This window comes from Grampus griseus (assembly GCF_964374135.1).
Source record: "Grampus griseus genome assembly, chromosome: 13".
NCBI classification, from domain to species: domain Eukaryota; kingdom Metazoa; phylum Chordata; class Mammalia; order Artiodactyla; family Delphinidae; genus Grampus; species Grampus griseus.
In genome coordinates this window covers 40,437,649-40,452,698 of record NC_139007.1, presented here as the reverse complement: position 1 = coordinate 40,452,698, position 15,050 = coordinate 40,437,649, and the positions used below count along the sequence as shown (strand labels likewise).

Sequence of the window (15,050 nt, the reverse complement as noted above, 5' to 3'; positions counted from 1 at the left end):
AAAAAAATTTTTTTTATTTTGGGGATACTTTACTTTATAAAAGTTATACTTGATATACAATGTTATATTAGTTTAACATGTACAACATAGTGATTTGATATTTTTATACATTATAAAATAATCACAATAAGTCCAGTTACCATCTATCACCATACAAAGTTGTTACAGTATCATCGACTGTATTCCCTATGTGTACATTACATCCCTCTGACTTTTTTATAGCTGGAAGTTTGTACCTCTTAATCCCTTTTACCTATTTCGTCCATCCCCCTACCCCCAAAAGTATTTTTATATGTAGGTTGTGATTATACCCAGAAATTATAACCAAAGAAATATAATAAATGTGTGCAAAAACTTGTTTTTCTTCCTTTATAGACATATGGGCAATAGGTTGCATATTTGCTGAATTGTTGACTTCAGAACCTATTTTTCACTGTCGTCAGGAAGATATAAAAACAAGCAATCCTTTTCATCATGATCAACTAGATCGGATATTTAGTGTCATGGGGTTTCCTGCAGGTAATTTATTTATTTATTTCAAAATAATGAGTCATATTTCAAAAACATTCTTTTTGAAAAGCATATTTTAATGTATATTTAGTTTTAATATATATTTTTAAGCTAAAATAACTAGATTTTTGATAAGTAACACTATTTCCTATAACAATATTCAATATTTTTTGTAAGATAAAGACTGGGAAGATATTAGAAAGATGCCAGAATACCCCACACTTCAAAAAGACTTTAGAAGAACAACGTAAGTAATTCCATATTACATATAAGTAATATTCAATGGGAATATTTAAATTAATCCTTTTTTAAAAAGATATTATTTCAACCAGAAACTTAGATTTTAGTGTATTAATTATGTTTATGATTTAAAGAAGATATTCCAGATGTTGTTAACATATATGCCAGGCTTAGGCTGTAGTATTTAAAAACTTTTAAGAATTTAAGGGTCAGTGGATAGTTTAAATGTCTCTTCTGTTTTAGCTTGATAAAGGCTCAGTTCAAGGCCACAACTATGATTTTGTCTTTATCTAACTAATGACTGGTGACTGAAATGCTGGGCTAGGCAACCAGGAAGGGTGGCAGGAGGAAGAACACATGGCCTGGGATTTGAGTAAAACAAACTGGTGGGGACATGTATGCTGAGTAGAAGTGAGAGAAGTTTGTTACAAATGTGCACACCTAGAGGAAAAGATGGAAGAGGTTCTCTCTTGGGCAACTTAACAGAAAAATTTCAGGACTGGATGGCTTGTAGGAACAAAAGCAGACATCATAAAGAGAAGCAGGGAATGGCACTAATCATTTTGGGCCTCTCTTTTACACAGTCCTTGCTAGGGTCCTTGCCTCTTTTCATCCCTTAAAGAGAGCACTGACATTGCTCAAGGGTCTGAATTGGGCTCTCTTCTCACTCTAGACATTTCCCCAGGCAGTCTCCGTGATTTTGATGGCCACAATGTACCATCAGTTATGCTGATAGCTCCCAGTTTATACATCCTACTCAGATCTCTTTCCCAAGTTTCAGACCCATTTATCTAATTGCCTTATGGAATCCCAACTTGAATGTCCCATAAACACTTCAAAATACATGTCCAAAACTGAACTCATCATCTGTCCTCCTAAACCTCTCCTCCCACTATATTTCTTATCTTAGGAAATAGCTCCATGATGCATCTGATTGTTCAAGCCAAATCCCTGATCCTTCTTCTATCTCACTGTCTTCCATTTTACCCCCCAGTGTCTAAACAATTAGCAAATCCAGTAAATTCTTTGTTCTAAATATCCTTTGGATCTTTATATTTCTCTCCATCTACCGTTCCACTGTTGTAGGCCAGACCACCACTGTCTCTCGCCTGGAATCCTGCAGCGGCCTCCTAAGTGATTTCTACCTTCAGTCTTCACTCCACCTCACTGTCTGTACTGCAGTCATTGCCAGAAGCACATTTGATCATGTCAGTCTTCAAGTTGCTCTTAATTCACCATTGCTCTCAATTTCTTAATATAGCTTACAGAGCCTTGGCTTCTACATCACCAAGTTCATCTCCTAAACCTCTGTCCACTTTGTACTCTATAGCCTAGACATCATGAATTTCTTTAAGAGCCTCAAAACCCCTAAGTTTCCTTTGACCTCTGGATTTTTACACATGCTGTTCCTTCAGTCTGGGATATACTTTCCTCCCACCTATTTCATCCGATTAACTCCTTTATTTATCCTTTCTATCCTGACGAGATTTCCCCTTGACCTGCTAGTCTGAGTTAGGTGCTTCCCCTCTGTACTCCCATAGCATATCCTGTGCTGCTTCTCTTGGCACTGATCACTTTGCTCTGCAGTTGGCTTTTGAACAGTTACCATCTTTCCCTCTAGAATATGGATGATGCCTATTTTATACACCATTATAGGTATCCCCAGGGCCTGGTACATAGTGCAGTCTCATTAGTTACTTGTCAAATGGGTATTAAATGAAAGTGGTTCGGGCTTCCCTGGTGGCACAGTGGTTGAGAGTCCGCCTGCCGATGCAGGGGACACGGGTTCCTGCCCCGGTCCGGGAAGATCCCACATGCCACGGAGCGGCTGGGCCTGGGCGTCCGGAGCCTGTGCTCCGCAACGGGAGAGGCCACAACAGTGAGAGGCCCGCGTACCTCAAAAAAAAAAAAAAGAAGAGAAAGTGGTTCAAGTAATTGAAGATACACTAGTAATATAAAAGATAGAGAAAATTAATGAAGGCACTTAACATTTTATCTTAGTATTTAAAGGCCAGAGGAAGAATTTTACATAAAATGATAGTATTTACAATAACCAGAGATAAAAGGAGAGAAATTTTAAAAGATAACTGAAATTCAGTTAGAAAGGTAATAGGAAAAGTTCAGAGATAAGAGCCATACTTCCTAAGCAGACAATTTTATCCACATAAAATCAGGCTACTGATGCATAAGACAAGAAGGAATTTATTAAAAATTAGCTAAATCTAATACAATACATACATGTCAAAGTATAATAAAGAAAAAAATTCCAGAAAATGTTATATCAGATGACATAAAAAGTAAACGAATAATAACTTGTTTATATTAGATAAAAAGAACCAAAAAAATTACCCTTAAAGTGAATTGTGAAGGATAATAACAGAAGTTGCTGTAATCTTTCCAATGTCAGCTGTCAGCTCTCATTAGCTCATTAGAAGGCAAGGTGAAAATAGAATTAAAAGGAAATAAGTAAGTTGACTTTAAAAATTGAATGTTTGAATAAACATGGTCTGATAAAATGCTTTATAATGTGTATAAAAAGTTTGAGTCACTTTGAAAACTGTTCAGCTCTTAAACTGTAGCAAATCTGGAAGAGGATAATTCAGAAAATGACAAAGAATTTATCTTAGCTTTAATACTAGGAAAAATAAGAAACCACAATGGGAATTGAGCAATAGGATTTCTCAACTTCAAGACTTTTTATATTATGATAGAAACAAATAACCTAGAATCTGGAGTTAACCCAAGAAATCAGTTGATTCAACATAAAGACTAAAGCCATGTTGACAGACTCCATTTCTACATAAACTTTAAAGTTTCTTTCCATTACCAAACTTAATGGCTACCTTGCCAATAAAAATGTTCCTGGTATTGGAGGAAAATAATTGTTAAATTAATATACATGGCAAAGATTTTTTAAAATAAAAATACCTAGTGTTGGCAAGGGTAATATAATAAATGGGCACGCTTACTTATATGCTACTGGTGAGAGAATGAATGCTTCTCAAACTTTAATGTACCTACAAATCACATGGAGACCTTGTTAAAAATGCGGATTGTGATTCAGAATCTGGGATAGGGCCTGAGTACATGCATTCCTACTGCAGGCTCTCTGGTGCCCATGCTTCTGGTCTGAGGGCCAGGTTTGTGTAGCAAGAAGGCTTTGAAATGTACATACCCTTTGACCTAATAATTCTAAGAATTTATCCTGAGAAGGCAGTCAAAGCAGCCACACATAGCTAAGATGAGGCACCTAAGGCTTTCCTAGAGGTTAACTAACTGCCCAAGATCACACAATTGGTAAATGATTGTGCCAGGGTCTGGTAGGGGTCTCTGATTCTCACCTGCCATGCAGTATTGTCTCCCTACATGTGTACTAGATTGACCTTCAAGAACCTGCATTTTACAACTGTTGTGAAACAAACATCGTTAGTAACAGTAGAAAATATACATTCAGTACAAATAATAAGTTTAAAGAGCATTTGGCAAGGAAAAATATTTATGAAACAATATTAAGTGAAAAAAGTTAGCACAATTTATATAGTATGATTCTAATTTTATAAAGACAAAAATGCCTGTGTTTGTATCATATATATGCATGAAAAAGGACAAAAGAAAATTATCAAAATCTTGATGACAGTGTTTTTTTATTGCTGCTAGGTTGATTATGAGTGATTTCAATTTTTTTCTTTATGCTTTTCTATATTCTCTAAATTTTCTACCATGAACATAGATCACCTATTTTTTGACCTTTTTAATTTGAAGTATTTCATATATAGGAAACAATATATATGATGAAAATATGTAGTCTATTTAGGATAATAAAATGAATAATACCCATTTACTCACCCTTCAGCCTGAGGGGTTGATATCCTGATATAGAGTATGTACCTAGGAAAGGAATTGCTGGGTCACAGGATACTCACATTTTCAACTCTTATAGTTCATGAGTCATTATCTTACAAAGTAATTGTAACAATATAAACTCCTACATGCTGTGTGTAACAATTCTTATTTCTTCACACATTTACCAACATTTGGTTATGTGTTCCTTTTTAATTAGAAAAAACAATGGCTTAACTTAACACATACCATATAGGAAAACCAATCTTGGAACTTTCCATTAAAAATTGTAAATTGTTTGAGTGTTCTTAATAGTGTGTGATTCTCATGTCTACAGGTACGCCAACAGTAGCCTCATAAAGTACATGGAGAAACACAAGGTCAAGCCTGACAGCAAAGTGTTCCTCTTGGTAGGTGCATCTCTCCCAGACTGGGAACTTGGATCCTTTAGCACAGCCCTCACCCCACCCTGCTTACCACGGAATTGTCCCAGCTCTTCCTCCTCTTTAGAAAGAAAGGAAATTGGTGGATGCTGGGGCAAAATTAAATCTTTCTCTTTTGAGATGTCACCCTTGACTTTTAGCCTTGTCCAGTGGTTTATCAGCAGAAAAAAATTTAAATTCTAAAAGGGCTCTAATGCTAATGATTTCTGCTAGTCTCACATAAATGTGTCTAGTGTATTAATATTGTGGTGAGCTATACAAAATGGCATTTGATATTCTATTAGACATCAACACAAAAGTCAAAACATTGACTTGGAAACAAACTTTTCATGTGCTGTCAATTTCTTATGTGTTATTCAAGCTTCAGAAACTCCTTACTATGGATCCAACCAAGAGAATTACCTCAGAGCAGGCTCTGCAGGATCCCTATTTTCAGGAGGACCCCTTGCCGACATTAGAGTATGTATCCTTCCTTTTCTGTGTGCTTAGCTCCAGGCTGAGGACATTGGATGGTGGCTGAAAGCAAGAGAAGCACTTGTTACTGAAGTATTTTACTTTCTTTGTTAATACTGCTGCAGAGAAAAACTAGTCAAGAGGGAGGTCCTGTATTTTGAAACAGGTAAAGCTGTAGAGAGGTGTGAATGAAAACAAGTATTTTAGGAATGACCATTAATCCGTTTTACAGATGAAAACTAAAGCTGAGAACAGAGGAGACTTTTATAGATCGGTCAGCCAGAACAGTTCACACCAAATCAGTAGGGAACTGAGATTTTAAAATTCTGTGTGTCTACTGTACAACCAGACTCCTCCACTTCCCCATCCTTGTTACACCCACATATATAAATTGTGCTTGGATTTATTAGAGGTGCAGCTTTTCTTGAGAAAATTATTTTCACTGTTGAAGCAAACACACATTCAGTTGTTCTTAGTGCTGATGAAGTTTGTGTGGAGAAATTTCTATGTCATATATGTCAACTAGCTATAACCACAGTTAAGATTTGTTATTGAAAGTGGCAATTCATGTAAAACTTAGATGACAGATTGTTCTTTTCTTATTGCTTAAATTGTGTTGAGAGGCATAACCAGCCACAGATGAAGAGTAGGGAAAAAAAGGGGAATTTTTTTTAAGAAAAAATAGTGGAATTTTAAATGAACAAGGTCAGTGATATTGTAGGTTTTACGTCATGACATGAATTCTTTTTTTTTCCTTTTCATGGTTTTTAGTGTGTTTGCTGGCTGCCAGATTCCATACCCCAAACGAGAATTCCTTAATGAAGATGAACCTGAAGAGAAAGGTGACAAGGTATATACTGCACTTAGGAATGGATAATTTAATAATTCCCATATATTTAACTGCCTTTTATTTAATTATGTACTTACTTTATTGTAGATGTACTTTGCGATTTGAAATATGCGATCACAGATAAATGAACTTCCTGATTCGTTCTATTGCCTGTTTTATTCCCTGATTCTTAATTCTTGCTTTCTGTTTGTTCATGTCATTGCCGTCACTTTATGCAGGCTGCTTTTAAAGCATCGCTCTATTCTTTGATTGCAGTTGACTCCTCCCCACACAGCCCTACTTTTCCAAATTGATTGAAAAGACTATTACAGCTGTTTTAATGAGTTGCTATTTCCTGTGTGCCTGTGCTCTTCAGTGGGATGTCTGTGACTGACTTGCAGGGTTACTGTGCAAATCTAAATGAACTTCAGAGAACGGGTCCTGTTCGGGGCTCAGTACTTTGACTTCTGGAGCTGCTGTATTCCCTGGCTGCTCCATTCTCTGGTCATTCCAGTCACTTTGGTGTCCCACAGAGGTCCCTCCCCAGGTTGGTCAGCAGTCTCATGTGCATATCGTGTCATGGAAGATGTAATTTAGTTCCACAGCAAGCTTGCTTTTTTTCCCTCTCTACAAGAATCAGCAACAGCAGCAGAACCAACATCCGCAGCCCGCAGCCCCGCCGCAGCAGGCAGCAGCCCCTCCACAGGCAGCCCCGCAGCAGCAGAACAGCACCCAGGCCAACGGGACTGCAGGAGGGGCCGGGGCGGGGCCCGGGGCCGCCGGAGCAGGGCTGCAGCACAGTCAGGACTCCGGCCTTAATCAGGTGCCTCCAAACAAGAAACCGCGGCTAGGGCCTTCAGGCACAAACTCAGGCGGGCCTGTAATGCCGTCAGATTATCAGGTACTCCCCTGAATTTTGTACTTTTTAATTTTCATATACTGTTAAAAAACTAAATGCAACTGAGTAAATTTTAAAGGTCTTATTGGCTATATTCAGTGATTCATGTGTCAGGTAGCATCTCCCCTAGCAAATACAGAGAAGCTCTGAAGAGCTGTACAAAATGGAAGACGTTTATCGGCAGAAGGAGGTGGGACAAGGACACTAACAGAGAGATGATTGTTTCAGGCCCGGGGAACCTTCCTTTGGGGACTACAGGAGTCTACCAAGTAGATTACTTCTCTAATGCTGACTAGGAGATTCCAGACTGACTGGGGAGGAGTACATTCCTGGGAGGGGCTGAAACTGCAGTTAGGTTAGGCACTGTCTCAGTTTGGTGATGTGGGCTTAGCACAAGTGACTCCATTTTGAGCCTGTCGTCTCTTTTTTAACAATACATTTTATAAAATGGGAAGTAGACTTAATAGTAGATCCTTTTAGAATTAAGTGGTACTTAACTCTAAAGTTTGACTATACAAACTGTACAATCCTGTTTCTAGGGCGTTATATGAAAATGAAGATTTTTGTCATTTCATGTAATTGCAAGATATTTTGTTTCTTGATTTGATTATCCTAAAACCCTGAGGAGGGAAGGTGAGGCAGGCAGCTCCTCCTCAAAGAAAATGTCTCATTTTACCCTTACAGCTGCCTATCAGGTTTGAGTCAGAAAAAGATACCTAGATAGATAAGCAATTGAAAAGGGAGAGGAATGGCGGCTTATTTTGAAAAAAGTAAGCAGCATACTTCAGAAGGATCTGCCATCACTGGGAGGAAATAATCAGTAAGTAGCCACATAAACATAGAAGAGAAAGGGACTAAGATTGAGACTTCTCAGGAATAACTGTTAAATCTCACTAGAAATAATTTTGAGGCTAGAAAATACATTTTGTTATTAAGATTTAAAAGAAAACTACAATTATATTACCAATTCAGGAAATTAAAGGTATTACCAATTCAGGAAATTAAAGGAAAAAAGTCTAAGGATTGGTATTTGGAGAGAGAGGTAAAAATACTGGTGAAAACTGTAGGGATTCTTGGGAGAAAAAAAAGTTTTCAAGGTAGTAACAAGGTAAGAAAAGATCTAAGAAGGGAAAGGAATTTAAAGGTTTAAAAAAAAAAGGTTTAGAACCACAGTCCCTCAGGGAACTGGTGGAGAAGAAGCACACAGGAGATAGATAACAGAAAACAAAACCGTGGGCAAGGAAGACATAAACTCACTGATTAGGAACTGGAAACAAGAGAAACATTAACAAGAAAGACATAATAAATAGCTGTCTAACTGGCTTTACATTCTGAATATCTCAGCACAACTACTTTGAGAATTTATCTTGGAAGATTCCCTGCAAGCAGAGGAGTATATAATAGCACTTCCATTGGTTCCAATTAAAGTAATCAAGGCATCAGTTTGATCTGCTAAAAACAGCTTGCTATTTGGGTAGTAGTCATGAACATATTTGAATTTTACTATAAAGTCAGTTTTCCCCCTAACATTAGTTTATTCTTATTATATGAGCAACAAACCTTTACTATATACTGGCTCATCTTTGTGTCTCTGATTGTGTTATATTAACCTGATTATAGTCGATCATGGACAGATTACTTAGCTATTGTATTTATTCCTTTCAAATCCAGGAGTTCTTCAAATGCTTTTCTTTGTCCATGCTGAGCTGTCTACTTAAAAATAAAACAGCATATCTGTGAAATGGGTAGCTTTCTCAGCTAGTTAGTTGGAAAGACTAGCATGAGGGGTGAGGGAGTCCCATTGCACCTGTCTGCAACTCTCATATTATCGACACATTTGTTCTTTATCCAGTACGGAGGAGCTACTATGCTGAGTCTAATCAGCTAAAGTGAAAGCAGTTGTAGCCAGCTCAGCAACTGTAGGCCTTGTGAATGGAAAGGACATTTTTTTTTCCCATAATAAACTGACAATAAAACATAGTTAGAATCTGGAAAGGCTTCTTACAACAACACAACTCGTCAGAGTTGTGTAACACAGGAAGGAGTTAAGCGAGATTATTTTTAACCAAGACTATCTTATTGCTCTGTTGTCTTGGACCCGATGTTGCAAGTCCAGCTTGGCTGCTTCTTGTGCGCTGAGTGGGGCACGCTTGCTTATTTGTCCTTCCGCAAACCGCCAGTGCCACCTCAAGGTCATTTACATTTTTAACTCCAAGTAATAGCTTTATTACATATGATCTTTCCCACTTCGCTCACAGGAAGAACCAGCCTTCTGGGCATAGCCAAAGACACTGGTTCCAGCTATGCTTATATTTAACCAGGCACCCTGTTCTTATTCTATAGGTGAATTTTTCTTTTACATATTTTTTTTCATATTTGCCCTTGGTACTATGAAGATGAATGTTTCACTTAAGGTAATAAAAATACATTGAACTGAAATACATTTGTCTCAGCCTTCTCTTGAGAGAATTTTCACATATGAAATTTTTTAAAATTCTAAATGTTACCTGAAGGACTTCTCTGGTGGTCCAGTGGCTAAGACTCCACGCTCCCAATGCAGGGGGCCTGGGTTCGATCCCTGGTCAGGGAACTAGATCCCTCATGCCACAACTAAAGATCCCGGGTGCCGCAACTAAGACCCTGTGCAGCCAAATAAATAAATAATTAATTTTAAAAAAATAAATGTCACCTGAAGTTTATAAAAAGCACTTATTGCTGCCACCCCTACCCAGCCTCGCCTGGCTCTGTCATGTAGGTGAAGCTGCTGGAGCCACTCTAGCCTCTCCCTCTGAAAACTCTTTTCTTAATCACAACAACTTTGTTATTTATAATGAGAAAACTAACAGCACATCAGTATACATTATGAACACCACCGATTCAATATGCCAAACTGATTATTCCTGTTTGCAAATCTCAGTTATGCAAAGAGAAACTAATCAGAATTAGCCTAAGTTTCTCCTCTGCCTTTCGTTGCCAGTGTAGCTTATCTCCCAAAGAAATCCAGCCAACTTTCGTGCATGCCAGAACAGTGGTGGCAGGCTGTGATGTCAAGTCAGCAAAATGTAATAACAAACTAAATTAACTGTCGCTACGATGGGTCAGAACCGGGAGCCTCTGATGAGAATGGCTCATCTCTCCGTCCTGTTGTGATTAGCATCTTGAGCTGTTCCCTTCCTCCATCAGTCACTCCCTTTTCCCGTTTCCTTCTCCTAGCACTCCAGTTCGCGCCTGAATTACCAAAGCAGTGTTCAGGGATCCTCTCAGTCGCAGAGCTCACTAGGCTATTCCTCCTCATCTCAGCAGAGCGCACAGTACCACCCATCTCACCAGGCCCACCGCTACTGACCCGCTACAGCCAGAGCACAGACTCCAGCAATATGACGTCTGCATTGAAGAGAACCAAAAATGCAAACTCTGATGCTGTTTAAAACTCATCCACTTAGGAGGAAAACTATTTACTGAGCATTTTGCAGGACTGACTGATGTCTTTATTGACTTAAAGAAGATTTTTGTGGTTTCCCCAGCACCCTTTCCCTGCATGTGTTCCATTGTGACTTCTCTGATAAAGCGTCTGATCTAATCCCAGCACTTAACTTCTGTAACCTTCAGCATTTTGGGGGAGGATTTCCTGGTGCACCTTTCTCATGCTGTAGCAATCTCTATGATTTATCTTTTCAAAGCTCTTTTACTAGGATTTTAATGTTTTAGAAACAGGATTCCAGTGGTGTATAGTTTTGTACTTCATGAACTGATCTAGCAACACAGGTAAATATGCACCTTTTAAAGCACTATGTTGTTTTCACAGAATATAACTCTTTTGCTCATGGAAGTCTTAAATGGGAACTGTTACTGTCCCACAGTACTTTACTATTACGTTTTTATTTCTCTAGTTTCAGGGAAGGTCTAATAAAAAGACAAATGGTGGTACAGAGGGAACCTGCAACCAAAAACAGCCTAGATCTTTGCAGTTACTATGCTTTATGCTATGAAGAACTAAAGTACGTGGTAATTTTTATATAACCATTCATATGGAACTTAGTTCCCAGAATCATCTTATTCTGAATAGTATCCAGTAATTAAGAATTATAATTTTAACCTTCATGTAGCTTACGTCTACTTTAAAAAGGGTTTCAAGAGCTTTGATGAAACACAGTCCTCTGGTGACCCACACCAGAAAACTGAAGAGAGTATTAACTGCACTAGGATTTCTTTAAGGAGTAATGTTGATCAAAGGGAAGGAAAAGCTTTTAGTGTGTATTGTACATAAAGTTGGCTTCTCTAAAGAACTGTTGGTTTCTTCACATCTGGGTCAGTTTGAGTAACTTTCTTACATAATCAAGGGTACTCAAATAGAAGCCTGCAAATTAATCTGCTTTTAAAATAAAGAGCAGTGTTCTCCATTCGTATTTGCATTAGACATAGAGTGACTATTTTTAAAGCATGTTAAAAATTTAGGTTTTGTTCATGTTTAAAGTATGTATTATGTATGCATAATTTTGCTGTTATTACTGAAACTTAATTCTATCAAGAATCTTTTCATTGCACTGAATGCTTTCTTTTGCCCCTAGGAGAAAACTTAATAATTGTGCCTAAACTATGGGCAGATAGTATACGACCTATTAGATAAGTGCTATTTGCATTTCTATGATCTATGACTTAGAGACTGAGCTCTTTCTTAGCCAACGTAAGGACGCTCAGCAGAGTCACAAGGAAATGTAAAGACTTAGAGCTCCCGTTGTAATGTAAGGGGCAAGAAACTTGTGTTCTTCTAAATGCTACTAGCAGCACCAGCCTCGTTTTAATGTTTTCTTGAGCTAGAAGAAATAGCTGATTATTGTATATGCAAGTTATATGCATTTTTTAACTCTTCTTTGTGAACTTATCTACCTGGTTATGATACTCTGGGTCCATATACAAGTAAAATAAGTTTTAGACAGAAGCCAGTATACATTTTGCACTATTGATGTGATCCTGTAGCCAGCAAGGACCTTACTGATCTCAGCATAATAATGCTTATTAATAACAAAGACTATACAGTGACACTCATCAACACTGAAGATGAAACTGTTGACATGCTCCACTGGAAGGAATTTCTGATTGTCTCCATAGTAATTTACCCCTTCCATTTTTGCAAATGAGAAATTAGTAGCCCTCTGCATAACGTAGCTACCCAAGTAAAGTTCTGTCCTGTGACCTGAAGCCTCACTGTCATCAGATGCTCACTGCACCCTTACCTCGTGCCCAGCATTATGCTGGGGGGTGAGACACAAAGGGCAAGACCTACTTTCTGTCCTTGAAGAGGTTATGATTGATTCCATGACAGGACGCTTTCCTGGGATGACAGGCTCATAAATGAAACCATCTTAGAACATGAAGGTCTATTCGTTTACTTCTAAACCCACTTAGAGAGAGTTATTATTCCAAATTTTGCTCTGTAATAAACAAGTGTCATGGAGAGGTTTCTATGTTTGTCTGCCTTCAAGAAAGCCAGCAATTAATATCACCACAGGCATTAACATATATTTGAAATGTTCACAGCAGCCTTTCAACAATAGTTGGGTGGCCCTTGTAGGCAGAACACAACTAAGTGTTTGTAGGAAATTACAGTGAAAATAGAAGCTCTGTTCCTGCCCTCAAGGAGAGCTTACATTTAGTAAAAGACGAACCCAAATATGTGCATGAACCAAAATATCATGCCCCTTAATACTTTATAAGCAACTTTGATATAAATCCTTGTGATATGCGCTTGTATGATCATGGGACTACCCTGCTTTCCTTGTATGTAGTGAATTTTAGTGGCAGAACTGATACAGAAACCGTGAGGGGATGTTTTCAGTTGCTCCCGGTGTTCTCCACACAGGATCTAGCCAGATACGCCAATTACACGTGTGACTGGGTTTCTGGTCACTGCCCTGGTACTGGCCCTTTCCTCCTGTGCTCTTGCCTGAGAGTTGGTGATGCCCACTGGTGCTCATTACCCTTTGAAATAATTTTGGTTCATAATTTCCTTTTCCTTGTAAAGGGGAACAAAGCCTTTAACATACTTATGGGCCCTAAAACTGGGGGACCTCGAAGGAGACCTGTGAGGCTTTTTGAGGTTAAAATTTACCTTTTTGGTCCCCAAATGACCCCATTCCTCTTTAAAAATTTATTACCGTCAATGTCCCCTGAGAATGCAGGGTGGACTTCCAAACCAGGGGAGGTTATGGGAAGGAAGGAAGCAAGCAAAGTGAAGGTCTTCTGCGCTCCACAGTACAAATCAGTTTCCGAGTTAGCTCTTTCTGGTAAGTTGTGTGGTTGGGAAAAGGGATTCTAGGGTTTCAGGACAGCTGAGTCAAGGGTAAGGTAGCCTGGTGGCAGGACTGATACTATGAGGCTGAAACAATCCTTATGATGAAGTAGATCATGCAGTAACATACAAAACCCAAGGACATGTATATTTTTATATCTGTGTGGTTTTAAAACTTTAGTACTTAGAACTTTGAACTTCTGCACTACTCTTTGCTCTTGTAAACGCAATTTACATTTAAGAATGGAAAGGGATGGCATTTGCTTACGTGTTCACTGCCTCATTCCTGGTGAAGCAACTGCTAGTTGTATGCCTCTAAAAGGATGCTGTTTTCTCTGCTAAAGATAAAAGAAAAAATAGTTGGACAATAAGACTTGCAGCTTAATCTGCTTTGAATAATTGTATGTAACAGAAACTATACAATGAAGGAATATTCTATGAAAATTATGAATCCTAACCTCTATGGTGTTATCTTTCTGGGGAATGGAGAAAGGCAGTGAAATGGCAGTTAGACTAAAGGAGGCTTGAAGGATTCAAGTATAAATAATATTTTATATAAAACATAGCTGTTTAGGTTTCCTTAATCTTCAAGAATAGTCACAAATATCATAAAGCAAAGTTCATTGTTTTAGGATTTTTTTAAAATGTGTTGTACCTAAGGCCATACTTACTCTTCTGTGCTATCACTGCAAAGGAGTGATATGTATGTATTATATGAAAAAAAAAATCCTTAATGCACTGTTATCTCTTAAATATTTAGTAAATTAATACTATTTAATTTTTTTAAAGATTTGTCTGTGTAGACACTAAAAGTATTACACAAAATCTGGACTGAAGATGTCCTTTTTAACAATTTAAAGTACTTTTTATATATGTTATGTAGTATATCCTCTCTAAACTGCCTAGTTTGTATTTCCCATGATTCCTATTTGTGAAGTGTACCTGTCGTCGTCTCTTTTTTCAGTCATTTTCTGCACGCGTCCCTCTTTATACGATTATAGACATGACTGTGTGTGCTTTCCACACACTGCTGCGAGGTGTGCACTCAGAGCCAGCTGCCCCCCGCCCCTGCACCCTGCCTTCCAGCGAGGCTTGCTCCGCGGGCTGCAGGATGAGCTGCTGCTTTGCAGCCGAGTGTTTCCCGCTTTTGAGTTGTCCTGACATCCTTCCTGAAATGACTGTTAAGACAAAAATAAATTACATTGCATTTATTTTATATTCTTGGTTGTAATAAAATTTAATTGACTTGTTTCAGTGTGAATTTTTTAAATATAGGAAAAACTCTTGCTACAACAACTTTTAATGTTAAATTTTTATGTGTGTGCCTCGAAGCTTTTCAGATTACACTTGTCCTGCAGAGATGCAAAGTCTCCCTGTGAGCTACAGTATGTTATTTTAGTCAGGATGCTTATGACATCAAAAAACCAAAGAGGCAAGGCTTGCAAATACCTCAGAAGCAAAATGACAGTTTTTTAAAACATCTCTAGGGGAAATATCCTTTAAAAAAAAAAAAATGGGGCTTCCCTGGTGGCGCAGTGGTTAAGAATC

At 38.1% G+C, this 15,050-nt stretch overlaps 1 protein-coding gene across 2 annotated transcripts in view; it reads left to right on the top strand.

Moving 5' to 3' along the window:
• The window catches only part of CDK19 (cyclin dependent kinase 19), a 178,102-nt gene extending 163,356 nt beyond the window's left edge, over positions 1-14,746 (top strand). The window contains exons 7-13 of one of the 2 annotated variants that reach the window (XM_082669055.1): positions 376-519; positions 688-757; positions 4,928-5,000; positions 5,395-5,492; positions 6,258-6,336; positions 6,950-7,216; positions 10,427-14,746. In XM_082669055.1, the coding sequence (XP_082525181.1) occupies positions 376-519; positions 688-757; positions 4,928-5,000; positions 5,395-5,492; positions 6,258-6,336; positions 6,950-7,216; positions 10,427-10,558 (863 nt within the window). In that variant the 3' untranslated portion in view covers positions 10,559-14,746. The remainder of the gene's footprint in view (positions 1-375; positions 520-687; positions 758-4,927; positions 5,001-5,394; positions 5,493-6,257; positions 6,337-6,949; positions 7,217-10,426) is intronic. The other variant, XM_082669056.1, reaches the window with a different exon arrangement.
• Positions 14,747-15,050: the final 304 nt, after the last annotated feature.